The 19,349-nt window shown below is 38.0% G+C and overlaps 1 protein-coding gene across 1 annotated transcript in view; it reads left to right on the top strand.

Moving 5' to 3' along the window:
* The window catches only part of CACNA1D (calcium voltage-gated channel subunit alpha1 D), a 185,011-nt gene that overhangs the window by 87,483 nt on the left and 78,179 nt on the right, over positions 1-19,349 (top strand). The window contains exons 9-11 of the mRNA XM_054387621.1: positions 7,734-7,903; positions 16,524-16,611; positions 17,261-17,287. Of these exons, the coding sequence (XP_054243596.1) occupies positions 7,734-7,903; positions 16,524-16,611; positions 17,261-17,287 (285 nt within the window). The remainder of the gene's footprint in view (positions 1-7,733; positions 7,904-16,523; positions 16,612-17,260; positions 17,288-19,349) is intronic.

Raw genomic sequence — 19,349 nt, 5'->3', positions numbered from 1 at the left:
AGCTCCAGCAATGATATGTACAAATTGTCCTGGACCCATCTGTAGAGGCCCTCTCCAGAAATAGGCTCTAAATTCAGCTCTGGAAAGCAACTGAAATATAAGCATCTCTAGGACAGATATAGTAAAGGACTCTACCAAAAATCTAGAAAAGGTCATGGGAAAGGGCTCCAGAATATGCACTAAATCCATCTCTGTTAAATGGTTGAACAACCAAACCCATGTTTAGATCTGGAAAAGACCTTAATGCCCCTAGTCCTACTCTGGGAAAGTGTTCTAGAAATGGTTTAGAGACAACTCTAGATGTGGCTTTAGGAAAGGCATCTAGTGATGGCTTTTGGCCAGTCTTCCTCCTGAAGATGGCTGTAGCTCTGGCTTGAGAACAGATTTGACAAACGCCTCTTCCCTATTAGAAAAAAATTTGCTCCAGCTCCAGAAATGTACCTGGAAATGTGGTTCAAAACGTGCCTGTTGGCAATTTTTCATCACAGTGAATTTCTTGGGAATCTAGCTGGGTATCTGGAAATGTGAGCTGGTCTTTCACATAAGACTGTGTTTTTCAGTTCTTTCAATATTTGGAAATACAGGGTAAAACGTTTGCAGCTAACACACATATGTTCAGATACCTTTTCATTTTTATTATCTTGGGCTGCTCTGCATTTTGCTCATTCGCATTATGGCTTGATGGCTGTATTCAGAGAATTGTAGTCAACAGCTCTGTGTCCAAGTGGAGACTAGTGATAAGTGGCATCCCCAAGGGGTCAGTACTAGGACCAGTGTTGTTTAACATCTTTGTTAGTGATGTGGACAGTGGAATTGAGTGCACCCTCAAGACGTTTATGGGTGACACCAATCTGTGTTGTCTGGTTGATATGCTGGAGGGAAAGGATGCCATCCAGAGGGACTTGGACAGGCTTTGGAGGTGGGCCAAGCCAAACTCAGTGAAGTTCATCAAGGCCAAGTGCAAGGTCATACACCTGAGTCAGGGCAATCCCAAGCACAGATATAGGCCAGGTGAGGAGTTGGTTGAGAGTGGTCTTGAGGAGAAGGACTTGGGAGTGTCAGCTGATGAAAAACTCAGCATGAGCTGGCAATGTGCACTTGCAGCCCAGAAGGCGAACTGTGTCCTGTGCTACATTAAAAGAAGTGTAACCAGCAGTACGAGGGAGATGATTCTCCTCCTCCGCTCTGCACCTGGAGTACTGTGTCCAGATCTGGTGCCCCCAGCATAAGGACATTGAACTGCTGGAGTGGGTCCAGAGGAGTGCCAAGAAGACGATGAGTGATCTGGAGTACCTGTCCTGTGCAGCCAGGCTACTAGAGCTGGGGCTGTTCAGCCTGGAGAAAAGGCGGCTCTGGAGGAGCCTTATGTCAGCCTTCCGGTACCTGAAGGGGGCCTACGTGAAAGCTAGAAAGGTACTTTTTACAAGGGCTTGTAGTGATAGTATGAAAGGGAAAGGATTGAAGCTTGTGGAAGGAAGATTTAGATTGGATGTTAGAGAGAAATTGTTTACAGTGAAGCTGGTGAAACACTGGGACAGGTTGTTCAGGGAGGTCATCGTTGCCACCTCTGTGGAGGTGCTCAAGGCCAGGTTGGATGAGGCCTTGAGCATCCTGCTCTGGTGGGATGTGTCCCTGCCCATGGCAGGGGGGCTGTAACTAGGGTGTTTAAGGTCCCTTCTAACCCAGACCATTCTAAGATTCTATGATAACAAAACTAAAACTCTGTGTGTCTCTGAATATTGCTTTACATCCTAGTAATCACAGGGTGGTCATAACAATTTTACGTGCGTTTGTAAAAATTCCACTCTGTGACGCAAGGATTAGGCAATGAGTCTTTGGGGCAATTTCATGCTTGATGGAATGGCACAGAGATTGCCACTGAGGAGCTGCCTGGCAATTTTAGCTCCTGTGAAAGGTGACAGACTGCTTCAAGAGCTTGCTTTTACATGTAGCTCTGGTTCCACACAGTGTGTGTGACAGGCAGAAACCAGACTGATGTTCTCTGAATTCATGAAAAGCTAGGCACAGAAATTGGGAGCCCAGGACTGGCCTCCTCCAGGTATTCCAGGATAAAAGAACAGAGTAGATCATGACTGGCTGATGGAAGAGGCAGTGAGCTTAGACAGTTAAATTAGAAATTATAAAGTTGAGATTATTAGAAAGTTAACAAATGATGCTGAACTTGAAAGAAGGGAACAGAGATGCTAAACCTTAAAAAAGGGAAGAGAGATACTTATCCACTCTGACAGTACCTTCAAAACTGTGTTGGAACTTAAAATAAATAAGCCAGTAATTCAGCATGCATTAAACTACTATGAATAGAGAAAATAATAAATTATACAACTTCATAACTTATTTATCAAGAGGCTTGGCTTTTAATGATGCATGATAATCTATTCCTGAAGATAGTCCTTACCATTAGGGGATGGTTTCCACTGACGGCATTTTTTGCTCAAGGCATTAGTATTTCTGTGGGTAGCCATGGGAACAAATAAGACCTTTCAAACACACTTTAATAAATCTTTGTAAGTTGAATTTTTGCCTTGCTTAAGGACACCAAAACATAAGCTTTGACGTGTCCTTACGTCCTCCTACATGCAAGTCTTGCAGGTGACTAAGAGAGTGATTTTTTCAAGTTCTTTCCCACAGTATTATTTGCAATGTATGTACATAATGATTCTAAAAGCTAAGGGTATGTATTCATCCGTGATAATCTCATGGCAATATCTATCAATTAATGTCATATAAAATATGTTGGTGCAGATAAGCTTATACACCTAAGAACTGTTGTCTACAGTATATATAGAAAAAAATCATAGAAAAAGACATTTGAATAATGATGCACCAAATAGAAACGGCAGTCAGCTGTCATCTGTAGTCCTTCAGCAAAAGAGAAATGAACTGGTTTTGACAGTGTTCCTTTTCACAGCAGAGGGAAGGCTTAGTAAAAAACCCAACCAAACAAAAACTATGGATATAAATTTAACTCCCTCACATAAATAAACAGAGTATACACTCAAAAAAAGGAGCAAGACTTCAGCTCTAGGTCTCAGCAGGTTATGACCTAAAGCAAGTTCTTTTGTTTGCTGTATGGCTGTTAAAAATAAAACTCAAGCATAAATAGATGCAAAACAAAGAAATACTATCCTGGATTGATCAATCATTAAATAATCAACAAGTACTGACAGCTGTATGTAGCAGTACCTCTAACCAACTGCTTTAGACAGAGACCAATAAAATCAATGATAGTTGTTCAGTATTCTTGTGTAAAAGCTTGATGGGAACTGATTTTATTTCAGTCCTTCAGGCTTATTAGGCATTAGTCCTGCTCAATGCTCGCTAGTAGGCTCTTGGCAAGTAACAAACTCATCAGTTTCAAAAACTTGCTAGTAGGCTCTTGGCAAGTAACAAACTCAGCAGTTTTCAAAAACCTGTGTTGACAGTGTGTATCATGGTGGTGGGGTGAATGCACACTGAGCTGTGGTCCTACACTCAGTACTGCCAATTCTTCCTCTAAGACATCTTACTGTGCAGATATAATGACTGCCTGAAACATTAGATCTGTTTTGTTGCTCTATCAAGTTGTTCCCTGTCTTATTCTTAGTGCAGAAGATCCCATTCCCTTCATGTGTGCTCTGGCACAATAATGCCACATAGACCCTCTGCTGCACAGAGGTTGTGCTGGAGCTGTTGAGTATACATTTTATCAATTGCTAACAAACTGTATAGAAATAACTGTACATAAGTAATAGCAGTCTGCATTTCCTTATCAAGAACCTGATGCTCTTTGCTCAAGGAAAATACCTGCTAGAATATTTTGTGCTACAGAAATAGTTCTACAGTTTTCAGCCTATGAATTGTTATTATTTCTAAAAAGAGTGACAATGATGTGTACAAATCTGCAGTACTGAAAAATGTGATCCTGCTTAACCTTTTTTTACATCTCTCTACATCTATCACACATTACACCAAGCCGTGAGCTGTTGTCCATGCTTATTTGTACAGTTAAAGCAATTTGAGTTCTCTGATTTGATTCTGCTAATTTGTTGGTTGGTATGGTTACCACTGTGTGAAACCTCTTCTGTGAGCCTGGTGACAAACACTGTACTCCTGTGAGTACGTTTTTGTTGTTACGTGACTGTTCTCTGCAAATAAATGAGAGTCAAGTATGCCTGGGTGACAGTTCTACATATAGCATTAGCATAACACTTTCCACATACCAGAGCCCATGTTCAGTAAGTTCCTTACTGCAGTAGATGAATTTTCTCTCAGTGTTTGCAGTGACTCAAAAGGGCAGTCATATAGCCAGTGAAGAATTAGTGTCTTGGCATATGCATAGATGTGGAAGGCAACTGCTTGTTTCCTGTGATCAGTGCCTAGTGATGCACAGGAGATACAGCAACACTCAGGCTGTTGCACAAGCCCCCTTATGAGAAGTGTGGAGCTGTTGACATGAAAGGGCTTGCAGCTGATAGGAGGCCAGGGTCCCTGACTCCTTAGTTACCTGTCCATGAATTACAAAGAGAAGGGGGAGTCGTAGTCATATCTAAGCAAACTGTCTTCTTGGGATTTTTGTTAATATGACTGTGCCTCAAATTAAGGTGTGAGAACAGAGAGAAGTGATTGAGTCCCAGTAGGTACTCCCTGCTGCCACCTCCACTCTCTTGCATCAAGGCATTCCTAGCTGATGAGTGCCATCAAGAGTTATTTCACTCTGTTGAAGAAAGAAAAACTTGGCATGAAAATTATTGCCTTGGACTATTGAAGCATGAACCAAAACCTGCATTTTATATGCTTCTGCCTCAACAACTACTGATGTTGATGAGTGTTTTGTGCCTAAACAGAGAACTGAGATCATCTTTCTGCAAGGAGACAAGGAATTTTTGGGCAATAGAAATAAAAAGTGCTTTTTATGTAGCACTTTAGTTACCAGTAAAAATAAACTAGATTGTGTAGGTGAGTCTCCACACAATGCTTTACTTCATAAGTGATGTCTCCTTTCAGATACAGGTGCAATTGACCAAGTTGTTTACACGAAGGCTGCAATTTGGAGCTTTACTGAGTTTTTGGGATGCTGCAATTTTTAGTCATGTTTAACTAGATCAAAATTAGGCTGTCTGGGGCTTGGTCATCCAATTTGTTTGCAGTTCCAGTGAAATCAAAAGCTAAATGCCTCCATTTAGGTAGCAATAGACTGTCCTTCAGAAAAGATATTTTTGAAGGCAAGCAGGTAATTATACAAGGAGCTGTTATGCAAGTATTATATCACAATAACCCTTTTTTTTTTTTTTTTTCCAAAGATACTGCTCGTGGAATGAGTATCATGAGTATGTTGCCTTAATCACATGGAAAGAGGGGTCTCTTTGTCTGAGATAAGTTTAAACCCAGAGCCCCATAAACTAAACAATTTCTTGTAGGCTTGTGACATCTGCCAAACAATGAAATCTTTCTGATTTTTGTTTGGTGGGGTTTGTTTGTTTTATGTTGTTGTTGTTGTTGTTATTAAAGAAGAAATCATCCCTTGGAGAGATCTGTAGGGCATTTCATGAGCATTTTTGTTAAGGGATGACCTTTCGAAGAACCTTCTCCTTGAATGCTAGGTGAAGGGTAGCAAATGCAAAGCAAGCACTGGCATTCTTCAGCTTCATTACAGTGCCGTCAGATGGAACAGGATGATCTCCACATGCCAAATTGAATCTTTGTTTAATTAAGTCCTCAGCTGTAAAACGTGTAGTGTCTATCTCCCTGCTTTTCCAAGAGAAAGCTTTTTAGCTTTTTACCTTTAATAATGTAACATAAAAAAACCCCAAAAAAGCCAAACCAAAAGAAACCCCCGACCCATAAACAAGCAAAAAACCCTCACAAAAACCCAAACCCCCAAAACACAAACCACAACACATCAACATAAAAACAGAACAACAAAAAAACCCACCCAAAATCTGTATGGTTGCACTTAAAGAGCTTAACTTTTATATTTACTAATGTCAGAGCAGAAATTTAATGATGAGAAGATGTGTCTGAACACTGTGAATAAAGTAATAAAAATAACACCAAACAGAACCTGGAGAGATTGTTTTTGCAGTTCCAAATAAGTAGTATCTGTCACCAAAATGAAATATTACATTGAAAAATTATGAGGCTTTCTGTTATTCTGCTATATTTTCTTAGCAGGACAGCATCGTATTGGTAATTGTGTTCACCTTCTTAAAATATTTTGCAAATCTTACGCTAATTTTCTAATATTTTTCCACTTTAATAAATTTCCCTTTGAAAGCGTTTTACTTAGGATATATTTTCAACTTAAAGTTCACAATAAATGAAGTGGATGCAAATTCATAGTAAAGGAAATTAATACAGCCATTTTTAAAGGTTTCATTTAATCCCTGTTGCAAGATTAACAGGATGATAAGAACAAACTTAGTTTCATATGCTAAATTGGTACAGAGTTACAATATAATTCAAAGGATGCCTGCCTACTCCTAATTATACATGTGGATACTCAAAAAATTGGAAAATGCTTGATCCTTCTAGTGAGGGGATTTAGGTGTTTAGAGCTGTGAATCACACCAAAGGCTGTAATAACGTCAGCGTATGAGATGCGGTGCAAGAATTGCTGGATGATTGTCTTGAGTCACTGAGGGAATTGTAGGTCCATGGGGTAATTCATGTTGGAAAAGGTCTTCCTCAGTAGGCATGCTCAAAGAGCATAACTTTAATTATTATTATATGATAAGATTGATGCAGATAATGAACTAAACTAGACAATGAAATCCATAGATTTCAGGTAGTGACAGGACATGGGGGAATGGAATAAAGCTGGAAGTGGGGAGATTCAGACTGGACGTGAGGAAGTTGTTCTTCACTATGAGTGTGGTGAGACCCTGGAATGGGTTGTCCAGGGAGGTGGTTGAGGCCCCATCCCTGGAGGTGTTTAAGGCCAGGCTGGATGAGGCTCTGGCCAGCCTGATGTAGTGTGAGGTGTCCCTGCCCATGGCAGGAGGGTTGGAATTGGATGATCCTTGTGGTCCCTTCCAACCCTGACTGATTCTGTGATTCTATGATTTTCTTGAGACTGGAGCAATAAGAGAGGGGATTCAATTTATATAAAAGACAGCATTTCTCATCTGTAAGAACAGGGTTTCTGGATTCGTTATAGGGAGTATATCCAGATCTCAAATGGTGCAGGTGTCTGTGTATGAGGTAGTTGAGAGAGCTTATTAGTGGAATTTTGTGACCCATACCCTGAAATAAGTATTTTTGGACATGTCCAGAAAATGGTGGCTGGAAGAGGAAGAATTTTAGAACTAGCTGTCAGAATTTCCTTTTCACTGAAACTGATGCTTAGGTCTCTGAAATGACCTCATTACTGTAAGTCAATTTCTTTTCATGGCTGTTAGATAAAGCTGATTTTTAAATCTGTGCAGGCAAGCACAGAACTAAATAGGGGTGGTGGGGTGGTGGTGCTCTTCCCATATGAAAAGACTCAAGAATATACTACTTAATTTTCAATGAAATTATAAAAGCTCTGAAAGTTTTGATGTAATGTTACAGGGATTTGCCATGACTTCTTTTTACCACTGTCTTGTTTTCAAAGAAGCTCTCCAATCTTTGGTGTGCTTTATTCAGTTCATTTTCTATGTCAGTATGTTATTCTGCAATGTCAAGACCTAGGGGAAAATGCCTGGGAGTTTGACAATCAGTGGGTTTTTTTCTGCTTTATCTGAATTTGATAGAGAATTTTCCAAGGAAAGAGAAAAAGCCAAGGCCCGAGGAGACTTTCAGAAGCTGCGTGAGAAACAGCAACTTGAAGAAGATCTGAAGGGATATTTAGACTGGATTACACAGGCGGAAGACATTGACCCTGAGAATGATGAAGAGGTTGATGAAGAAGGCAAGCGGAACAGTATGTGTTCTTTACTCTGTGTTACTTCTACATGGAACAGTTTGAATGCTCTTAAGAATGTTACCTTGGGGTAAATGCAGCCTGTCTGATGTTGCTTTCTGAATTCCAGTTTGCAAAGGTGTTTCCTAGCAGAACAACCACATCTCTAATATTTTGGTTCTTGGTGATGAGAGATCATTCAGAATCTTACAACAAAATTCTGGTCTGAGCTGTCTGTGTACAAATCATTGTCTGTACTCAGTCGCTACTGAGACTTAAAAGCTTTGCTCTATTTTTGTTCTGTTAAAAGTGTACAGACATTGTGCCACTGTCATCATAATTCCTTAGTCCAGAAGAGTGTGTGTTTGCCTTTGTGTGCTTGCAATAGTAATAAGAACAATATAAAAAGCTCAAAAAACATGGCCAAAACTACAGTCAAAAAATAACTTTGTGCTAATGGTGAGGATTTTTTTGAGTTTTAAAGTAACAAGGAAATGACATTCTGGATCCTTCTGATATTCAGGAAAACTATAGGGTTTTTTTTGTTTTGTTTTGTTTTGTTTTTTTTCTTTTTTTTTTTTTTACTAGATGTATTAACTGAGTTTGAAAGAAGTGAAATCATCTGGGATTTTTGTTCAACACTAAGAAATATAATTATCACAATATATTTACTTGACAGGAGTGTGTAGTGTATTATAGGAAATATAATTCATGCTCTAATAGCTCTCTAGTTCTTCTGACCAGAGTCCTAATTTAAAGGAATAAGTTAGTTTCATGGTACTGCAGCAACTACAAAAGTTATCATCAAATTCTCTGTCAGAAATTTTGAATTATGGCAGTATTTTAATATTTTAATTTAGTAGAGGTTATTTTAGTCTCTCAGCAATATTTACATAGTAGCTAAAATTTTAATGAGAACTTTTAGTGCTGTACATAAATGAGAACATGGATTCAGCATGTGGTTTATGATTTGATACTAAACATAAGGTTGAAGTTCAAACTTCAATATATACTAATGCTAAATAGCAACATGTTCCTCATGTGATAGTCTGGAGAGTCATGGTATTTGTTCATTTAGATACCATGAAGTATATATAAGAAAATGCATCCATGAGTGGTTTGTCAAAGGTAACTCAGAATATTATTTTCTGTGTTGAAAAAATACATTGCTGTTGTTTTTCTTCTAGTGCTGCTAATTTGTTGTTAACTGTTCCTTTAAACTATAGTACTTGTCAGAAATAGTAAAATAGTGACAAGTGTGTGGTTTGATATTGAGGTATCTGCTTTGTAAACTTACCTCTGCGTTGCATATAGTTAAGGTTTTTAAAAAAATTACAAGGTTCAGAACTTTATTAGCTTTATTAGCAATAAAAGCTGGGTACAAATCTGTGTTACTGATTGGAAAGAAATGATGATTTTATTAGAAGCTGGAATGGAACTTGTGGGTAGATGTTGATGTCAGCATCAACCAGAAAGGAGTAATTTCTGTCTATATGAAAATCTGTAGCACAGAGTTTTTATCTGGAGCAGAGCAAAAAGCCAAAGAATTCACTCACCAAATTATTGCTACTGTTGTTGTGTGGAAGAAATGCATAAACTGCGGGTTCTAGTATCTGTGTAAATTCCTGAGACTAAGAAGTAATAGGTTGCACGTTTTATGGAATAAATGCACTTTGAAGCCAGGCAGAATTGTAGGTGATGCTGAATTTGCATGGTCATTGACAGTCATGCCATGGTGCTGATGGACTTGGTTTGCAAGTCTGCAAGTGAAAGTTCAGGAACTTCTTGCATCCCGTTCAAACTGGATGTTCATTAATGTGATGCAAAAGGACCATTTGCTTTAGCATTCTTTGAACAGCTTCTAGGTCATATAGGTCTTTCATAAATCAAAAATGTGTTCGCATGGCTGGTGAGTTTGGGAGAGCTTTTGGCTCGGAACTGTTAACTTAGATGTAATTTTAGGGTAAGCTAAGTTGGAGGAGACTTGTAGAGTAAAAATAGGAGAAGGAAAGTAATTAAAAGAACTTTTAAACAAATCCCAATAATTTAATTCCAGGCATCTGTATATTTGTATTTTGAGTGGAAATTTCTGATGAATAAGCAGTCTCTTAGCATGCCTCTGGGTTTGTGCACATGTGCTTAAATATGTGGGTTGGAATTTAAGAGCAGCTGCACCAGGGTGTAACAGAGGAGGGGCTGCTGAATTTCTCCACGTCCTTGCATTCAAGACATGCTCTGCTCTGTATCACATTACATGGAGAGGTATGATGAGAGATAGCACAAGCTGTGTATCCAGGTATTCCATGGGAAGGTTTGGGGTTAGGAGCATAGCTGTGATGATGAACTACCTGTTCGGGAGCCAGGTGACAGCTGAGTAGAAATTTTAGGGAATAAATTGAGTCCAAATGTACTGGGGATATGTCTCTAGAACTGTTTTTGGAGCATAAGATAGGTCTGGGTCCCAGGATAGGCAGAATAGGTATTTGCAGGCTTCTAGGCAGTTATGCCTCTACTTTGAATACCTAAACCTCTGGATGATCAAGACTGCTACTGATTTATGGTGATGGAAGGTCAACATAATGCTCTTTGGTGATGTGGAAGAGCTCTGAGTTTAGGGTACAGAAGATCTGTTCTCTGTATGGCAGGAAAAGGTACAGATTTCAAAGGCAGTTAAATCAGGGATTAAGAATTTATTACATAATCCTTAAAAATGTAGTCTAGGTTCCTCACTATGTTACAGTTTCTAACCAGAGAAGTCATTATATCAAGCTATTTATATAAGACCCCCTGAATTCTTACACCTCTGCTGGTAGTGGGTGGATATTCAAGACTGTTTAAAGGAATCTCTTTTAAGTACTAGGATTGTAAATAAGCCTTTAGTGAAAGTCTTAAGTCTTTATTATGAACCTGTAACTACTTCCCCTGAAGTCAATGATAAAAACTTTCATTGACTTAAAAGCATTGTGAATTTAGCTCAAAATGCAGAGAGGAGGGAGGTGAGGTGAATTTAGCTCAAAATGCAGAGATGAGAGGCAAGGGATTTAGCTCTGGCTAGTTGTGATGCTGGTAATTTCAATCTGTTTTGCCTAACATTGCCTGTGTTGTATGTATGGACACATCTTTATTTTCTGCGTTGCAACGGCTGCCATCTACTGTGTAAATGCTGGGATTACTTGTACTTAACACCAAGGGGTTACATTGGCTGACTTAATGGAAGAAAAGAAGAAAAGCAGACTTAGTTGCTTTGGCCGTTCTTCCAATAAACATGGTAAAACATGTTGTGACTTGCAGTTGAAGTTTCTTTTGTGCCAATACTGCATTTGATGTGTTAGCCTTTGAAAGCACACGTTGTATGCGCCTTCTGTAACGAAGGTGGATACATCTTGAGCATGCAGACACTGGTGCATGCAGTCCTGCTGGTTTGAGTGCATGTTTGAAATACTGCTGCAGTGCTCTACCTTCCAAAGCAGTGTCTTTAATCCTGGTAGCTTTCCACTGAAGTGTCTTTGCCTGTGACTGCTCTTGTTTTGAAACATAGGTTTTGTTTTTCAGAAGTGAGGTAATCCAGGTGAAAAGTGTATTTTAAATTCAGATGTGAAGAAATTAAATCCAAGTATTTTGCAACCTTTATAATTGAGCGTAGTGTAAGCTTAGACCAGTATGATAACACTTGCTATTTTTAATAAAACTTTTAATGTAACATCTAACAAACATAACAAACCTTTACTATCTCTCCTCTTATTACTAATTTTTTTCTTTCTCCTGTAGTTTGTAGTGTTGGGTTTGTTTTGGTTTGGGTTTTTTCAATGTCTTTCCCACTCACAATGGAGGTAAACAGAGGTTTTAGAATATAACTGTTTTAAAAGTCACACATTTTTAATACTGGCAAATGTGTTGATTTAACATAATTAAAATTATAGTAATTAGGAGATACAGTTTTAATCCTACCTACAACGAAGTTATTGGAGCAGCTGTCCTTGCTGCTCTAAGAATCACTGTTGTGGCTCACACTGAGGCTGACAGATTTGATCCTGTTACTTTAAAAGACACAGAATGTTATGTCAGAAATTGCTAGGACCTGATGGACTCGTTTGCTACGAATGCATGAAATTATTTATGTAACTATTACCTCTCTTTTCTAATAGCTTACACAGCTTTTCAGCCTGGAATAATTTATCTATAAAAATTTCTAAAAGGCAGTGTTTGCTTAGGTTACTTTGGTTATGTGTTTCAATATAGCATTTAAAGCAGCAAGTTTACATTCTGATTTCAGCCATGAAGCAGCATGGAACAGGCTGAAAACTTGCTGTCGTATACCAGATGCAAATGCTGTCTTACTACTAATAACTGCACCTTGCAAGTCAAAAATGTTCTTAAGCATGTGTGCAGTGACTCAGTCTCCTCTCCCTCTCACAAGGCAGGTATACCTTGTACGAGTAGGATTTTTCCAAATTATGAATTGGTGGCCTATGTCTATTTCTTTTTTTTTTTTTTTAATTTGTTGAGTCTATTATGTTGATCTGAGTAGCTCAGACTTAAGACTATTACCAAATTAGAAATACCACCCTAAATACAGTTATTTGTATTACCTCCTCCTCTATTTCTATTAAAAGCACTACACTGGTAGAGAGTATAAAGCATTTGTAGGATTTATAGCATTATCCTTCAAATTAGAAGTGGTTGGTTCAGTGATGCTTCTGTAATGATTGATTATTTCACTATCCTTCCATTGCTATGCAACCATTCAACCTTACACAGAGTTTCCATGGAGTGCCTATAAAAAGAGAGAGCCTATAGGAATGATTGCTGGTAGTATCAACATTAAATCTGCACTATGTAAACAGATACCTCACTATGGTATCATGTAGAATTATCTTTCAGGCAACCCCTTCTTAAACGGAATTTACTATGAGAAGCTTCGCAATCAGAATTGATAATACCACTTCTTTCTGATGTGTATTCTGAACATACAGAAGACTTAAGCAAACTTAAGATGAACGTGGGGATTTTTTTATTTTCTTTTTTTTTCCCTCTCCTGTTTGACTGCCTCAAAGATTCGGTGTAAATAATTCAGAAAATCCATGTGCTGATTTAAGAAAGAATTAGGAGAATTTTGTAGCTTGTGGAATTGGTTGGATGTTACTGTCAGACAGATGACAACCATTTTGCAAGGCTGATCTAGAGTTTTGCCACTAGAGTACCTTTTTTTAATAAGTGTAAGATTCTCTTCAGTAGCTATTACTGATTACCTGACTTGCGGTGCAGATCATTCCACTTCTGCAGCTATTTTTCTTTGGCACATGTAACCAGAAAGCTACCCAAAGTGGAAATGAGTGCAGCCTGTGGATCAAAAATGCATAGTTGACATTGAACCAGATTAACTTCAGAGGAAAACATTTCCAGTAATATTTGCCACCACAATTCAATAATTCAGGGTATAATTTAGCCTCGTCCCAAGTTCTACAGCAACAGTAAATTGTCGTATCTCAAGATTATGGAATATATTTCTTCCATCTCCATCTGGCTAGGACATACCAATGCTGGTGGTTGCTGACTTGCTCTTAGCTATTCATTGGTTATATCCTGGAGTGGAATTTGAAATCCTTTATCCAAAATCTAAAAACTGCTTAGAGTAAATAATAAACATTATAACATGAGAAAAACCAATCTATTTTCTTATCTGCAGAAATAAAATGTAGTTGATATATTTGACCTATTTTCCATATACTCAGGGAAGTATTAACCTGCATGCTCTATGGGTTGTTTTTGCTGCCTAATGCAAGCATTCCTTCATTTGAAACCAGTTATCGTACTTGAAGAGAGATAACACTATCTAGAGATCTGGATAATCTTTCCAGAAAAATACCAGTACAATAAGGGCAGGGCATCGGTTTTAAGATCTCAAAGCTGGCCTTACTGAGATCAGTCTTTCAAAAGTTCATTCTGTGTGCTCTAGTTTGCCCTATGACCACTGCCCTTAAAAAGCTGTGGTCGTGAAATGGAGTCTTTTCAAGACTTGGCAGGTTGCTTGCATTAGCAAGAGTGAATGTGGTCATGCAGTGCTGTTGCTGTTTTCTTCTGGCTAAAGATTTAATGACTTGCTAGCATTGCTGGAGCTAGGCTTCCACATGGTGTTTTTCTCAGTACTTCTGTCAAGTATTTCTTTTGGCATAGAAATTACAGTGTAATGATAGCTGAATTTCTAATATAAAGTGAACAGCCTATGGTTCTTTCTCTCTCTTCCATTTTTGCAAAATAGCACCTGCAAGTCAGTAGCAGAGCTAAAGCAATAGATGTCTGAAATGGAAAATACATTCTGGCTGTTACTAATCATTAGCAGAATGGACACTGACTTCAGTAGACACAAAGATTTTTTTCTTTGGTACTTACTTTCTTTTTGTGCGGTCTTGTTCCAAAAGGGTTGGTAGATTTTACTGTGGGCCAATGCATTGAGTCTGAGTAAACTTGAAAGAAAATTATATTGCTTTACACTTTAAAAAAAAAAAAAAAGGTGTGTATTAAATAACGTTTATGTGACACTAACACTTTGTGAGGAACTGGATTCTAGGTACTGCTTTTAAATAAGGGAAGGGTTGATAAATTTGAAACACAAGTGTAAGACACATTGCACATACGTAATACTTGCAAAAATGGGCCCAGCTGTGCTTTCATGGCAGCCCTTGATAACAGAGTATGAAACAAGACTTCTGCACTCATCATTAGGTGGCTATAATACTGTATTTCCTAACAGCATGCAGGTCATCCAGCACAAGACAACAGTTTCAGTTCATTACTAGACATGGAAAGACCCTGGAATCTTAAGATTGAAAACTGCTATTTCTCAAAATCTAAGGCTATTTCTGAAATAGTTTGGTTTTTTTAAACCTTTTGAAAAGATGGTTTCCTTAACTTTTGAATGAAATTCCTTTTGAACTGTGACTGCAACTGTGACTGTGAAGTTCACAGAAGACTAACAAAATTAATTTTTTAAAACTGATTTATAAAGAGAAGTGTGATACTAGAACTGTGGCACTTGCAGGTGCTAACCAGGAATTTTTAATACACAAAGCAATTACAGTGATATTTTAAAAGATTGATCAAAATAAAAGAACCTTGTGAAAGAAGATTTTGCTGTGCTTACTGCCTGAAGTGTCTTGTTTATTCAAACATGCATGGACATTTTGGATCTCTTTGTTATGCCAACTCTAACATTTCCCATAATAGTGACTTACATTTATGGGGACAGATTCTCAGCTGTTGCAAATATTAGCTGAGCATCTATCCTGCATAGACCTGTTGGTCTCTCAGTTTGGATGGAATTGATGGGCAGGGAAAACAAAGTACCATTTGCCATTCCTGTGTATCTCTGTGTCAGTGTTGAGACAACATAGAGGCTGTGCTAACAGAAACTAAGTTTCTGTTTTGTACCTGATCTGTAGACAAATAAAATGCAGAGAATGATTCTTGTGTCTCACGTACATTAAGATGTTTGTAATTAAGCCTACTTCAAGCCTTGTTTAGGCTACTAAACTAGTGAAACATTCCTAACAGAAAGAGGCATTCTACCTTCAGTTCTCTCAGTCCACAGACATAGGCTTAAGTCCTCCTCAACAAAGCAAACAAGAAAGCCATCAAAACAGCAGAAGGTATGCCCCAGAACACATTTAAGATAACTCTAGTTTTCTTCAGTTCTTGCTGTTCTACTCGAATTTCAGTGTGTCTTCCATCTCTCATTTTCTGCTATGCCATGTGATATTTCTACTGTATAAACCAGCAACATTAAATTTACACTTTTCTTGTTCCAGGGGTTTTCCTATCATGCGTGCTTTGCAAGTAATGTTCTTCCCTAGGAAGTACTGAGAACTTTGTCATAATTTCCTAACACCTTTTGACATGTGTTATCCTCCCTCTGTATTTCAGCTGATTTGAAGATGAATGATGATGACCAATCTGAAAATGAGTTTTGTCTTAAAATCGTGTTAGCTGCAATTGCTGACTGTTCAGTACAGTAATTCCCTGTGTAACAAAATGTAGTAATCCCATTTTTATTAGCAGCTATTCTCTTCATCCTTTGTAGCACCCATTCTGCCATTCCCAGTGCTCCTTCCTTTCTGCTCATACAGTATTTGCAGGCACAATTTTTACTCTCTAGCAGCTTGCCTTGATGATTCCTAATGGAAGTAAAAGCACAGAGTAGTCAGTATGACCAGTGTGACAGTTCCTATCTTCAGAAGAATTTTGATGATGGGATTAGCAAGACTGTTAACAACACTTAAACTGATAAGCACCTGTGAAGTGTTAACAGAACACTATGGCAAAGTCACACAATCTAATTCAGATTTACTACTTAATTTACTAGAGGTAGCATGCTTTTGGTTACAAAGCTGCTTTGCATTGTGTTCTGTGGTGCATTTGTGTTGAATCAGTGAACAGAAACAAACAGAAAGCTACAATACACTCTGGAATGGCATGTGCTTTCTTTTGTTAGGAAATCTGATGAAGTGTTTAACTTCATCTGCTATTCAGGCTCTCGTTGGATCTGGAAAAGAAGTGGTGGCATTCTTGCAGTAGAACAGGACTTCACATTTTGTGTAATGCCTTGCTTGGCTGTCACTCTAAAGCAATTTCTGTCTCCTAACAGCAAGCATGCCCACTAGTGAAACTGAGTCAGTGAACACCGAGAATGTGAGTGGAGAAGGAGAGAGCCCAGCATGCTGTGGGAGTTTATGGTGAGTACATGGACTGTTTTCAGGTACCCTCATCATCTCAAGTTTTAAAAGAATCATTCTTTCCCTGTTGTTTATTTAGCCAAAACTGCTTTCAAATAGTCAAGCTTTGCATGACACATGGTTGTTTTTTTTTTGCCTTTCAGTAGTTTAATGTTAGACCCATTATTACAGCGCTAAAGCACTCCTAAAATTATCAAGTTGAGAAGCAGTTGTTTTCCTGAAAGCTTTTCTGAAGTAGAGATACTGTCCACAATAATGAGAAAATGATGGAAATCCTCTGTGACAAGTAACAAAGAAATGTTTTCTGTTGACTTGTGCATGATCTAGAGAATACTTTTTTTTTTTGTTTTAGGCTGTAACTGGGAGTATTTCTATATCCTGTGGTGTTCACTGTTTATTTGCTCAGATTTTTCATGACTTCTTAGTTAGGTTTAAAGGAAATTTCCTTTCACTTGGAAAATTTACCTAGTTTTAGGAATGGTATTTGAGAAAATAAATGAGACAACAGAATTTCAGCATTCATGATGGATTTTGTTAAAATTTTAAGTTTTTTTTAATATGTATTTCTAATCTATTGATTCAAAACAATTCTAAAGAGAATGAATTTTCCCCCCCCCATATCCTAATAAAATGTGTTCTCCTTTTCTAGTCAAACCATCTCGAAATCCAAGTTCAGGTCAGTATTTTCTTCTCTTCATTACTTTTCTTTCCCTTGTGATGATTTACACATCATGATAATCTCATATAATTATTCCTTATTTACTGTACTTTAAATTAATGTGAAAATTCCTCTTGACAGTTACCGGTGAATACAGAAGCAAACTATCCATGAACACTTTTGGAAATCACTGAAATGTTAGGGTTGAAAGGGACCTTAAGGATTATCTAGTTCCAACACCCCTGCCATCAATCTTCCTAATTTGATTTGTGGATATTTGTGGCATTCTCATCACTTACTAGGAGCATTTGGGAAAATCAGCTACTTTTCTTCAAGTATGATTGCAAAAAGAAAGCAGCATAATTAAAATTAAAAATTAATATTATTAATATTGTGGACACTGGATGTGCCAGTACTGTTTTCTTCATTTTGATTTTATTTTCTAGTTTTCTACAATGTAAATTTAGTAATCAGAGTAATTGCAAACACAGAAGAGGTATCTCTTTCTGTTTAAAAAAGTTCGGTTACTTCACGAAGAAACAGGAAAAAAAAGTGCTGTATGATTTAAGTCAAGTAATCAAGTGGTAGACTTTATAAAGGGCAAAGACAATCCTACAGTTGCAGATAAGCCGCAGAATAAATATTTGTCACAGAAAATTTTTGGTGGAAGAAGAACAATCACAGAATCAGAGTGCTATTGGTTATAAGGGACCTCCAGAGAAGATCAAATCAAGCTGATCTGGCAACATCTGGAATCATTCCAATTTTTTAACCCTAGTAAAACTGATTTCAGTACTGGATGTACGATAAACAAGTAATTTGTAACAGCAATATATTCTCCTTGCAACAAAAAAGAGGAATAGCATACGCAGGTATATTCTGCTAGCATTACTAGCTCAAATGTCCTACCAGCATTGACCAGTTACAAGTAGCTGGAGTGGACTCATGTTCCTTCTGAATAGTCTTTCTATTTCTGAAGAAGAGCTCACGAGGCAATAGTTAACTGGTGCTTTTCTACATGTGATGCTATAATCTAGCTTTAATTTGTCATCCATTCAACCAGCAAACTGGTGACAGTGGTCCCTCACTGCTGAAGACTTGAGGCCAGTGGAGATCTGGCCATTTAGGATGGTAATGAATACACAACTAACTTTGTGTCTGTATAATTTCTTGTATGACTTCTGCTACAGAAACTGGCCTTAGCTACACCAGCTGAACGAACCAGCTATGTCTGTGTGGACCTTTGAGTTTAACTCTTTGTGACAATTACGTGAGATGAGACTACTTTTAGCCTAATAAAGAAAAGCAATTCAATGTGCTAATAGTCTGTAATTTCTCTTGCCATTATTTCCAGTTACTATAACAGAAGAGAAAATGGAACAATTAGTTTTTTATGAGCTGAGAATGCCAAACAAGTGTGATTATTTTAAATGATTGTCTTCCATCAACCTTATAGCATGTTATTTATTGCTACTGTTGCTAGTTTTAAAGGGAAAATTTGCATATGAAGTGGCTCTGTGAGACTTCAAATGCCAGGCAATGCCATAGACTTCCATTATGCTACATTCTCTGTTTAGTCTGTTCTTGTGGTGGTGACTCATAGAACCATTACAGAGAAAGCAAAGTAAAGCCTGCCTTCTGAACCATGCCCATTAATCATATTTTAAGGAAAAGGAGAACTCCAGAAGCTCTGTTAAATGAAAGGTGCTATGTCATCTTTGAGAGGAAGATTTCTACCCAAACCTGACGGTTTTAATAGCCCAGGCAGTGACTAAGAAGCAGTCGGTGCTATTCATCTCTACAATCAGTGTTTATAATCAACACATCAGTTTGAAAGAAAACACACTTGCAAGCCAGAAGTATCTCCAGCTCTCTAGATTCTGCCACTGTCCTAAATATCTTTTGCCTGAGCTCTTTGATCAGAATCTGTTCTTGTGACATGAAAAAGCACAGGTGCCACATAAGTTCATTCATGCATGAATTGCATGAGTTTACAGAAGTTGTGGCAATGAGATGTTGGTGTCTCTCATTTGGAAGTGCTGCAGGGGCCTGCAGGTGCTTGAGGTCTTCAATCACACTT

Source organism: Indicator indicator, chromosome 15 (assembly GCF_027791375.1).
Source record: "Indicator indicator isolate 239-I01 chromosome 15, UM_Iind_1.1, whole genome shotgun sequence".
NCBI classification, from domain to species: domain Eukaryota; kingdom Metazoa; phylum Chordata; class Aves; order Piciformes; family Indicatoridae; genus Indicator; species Indicator indicator.
The sequence above is the reverse complement of the archived record's forward strand: the minus strand, read 5'-3'. Positions and strand labels throughout refer to the sequence as shown.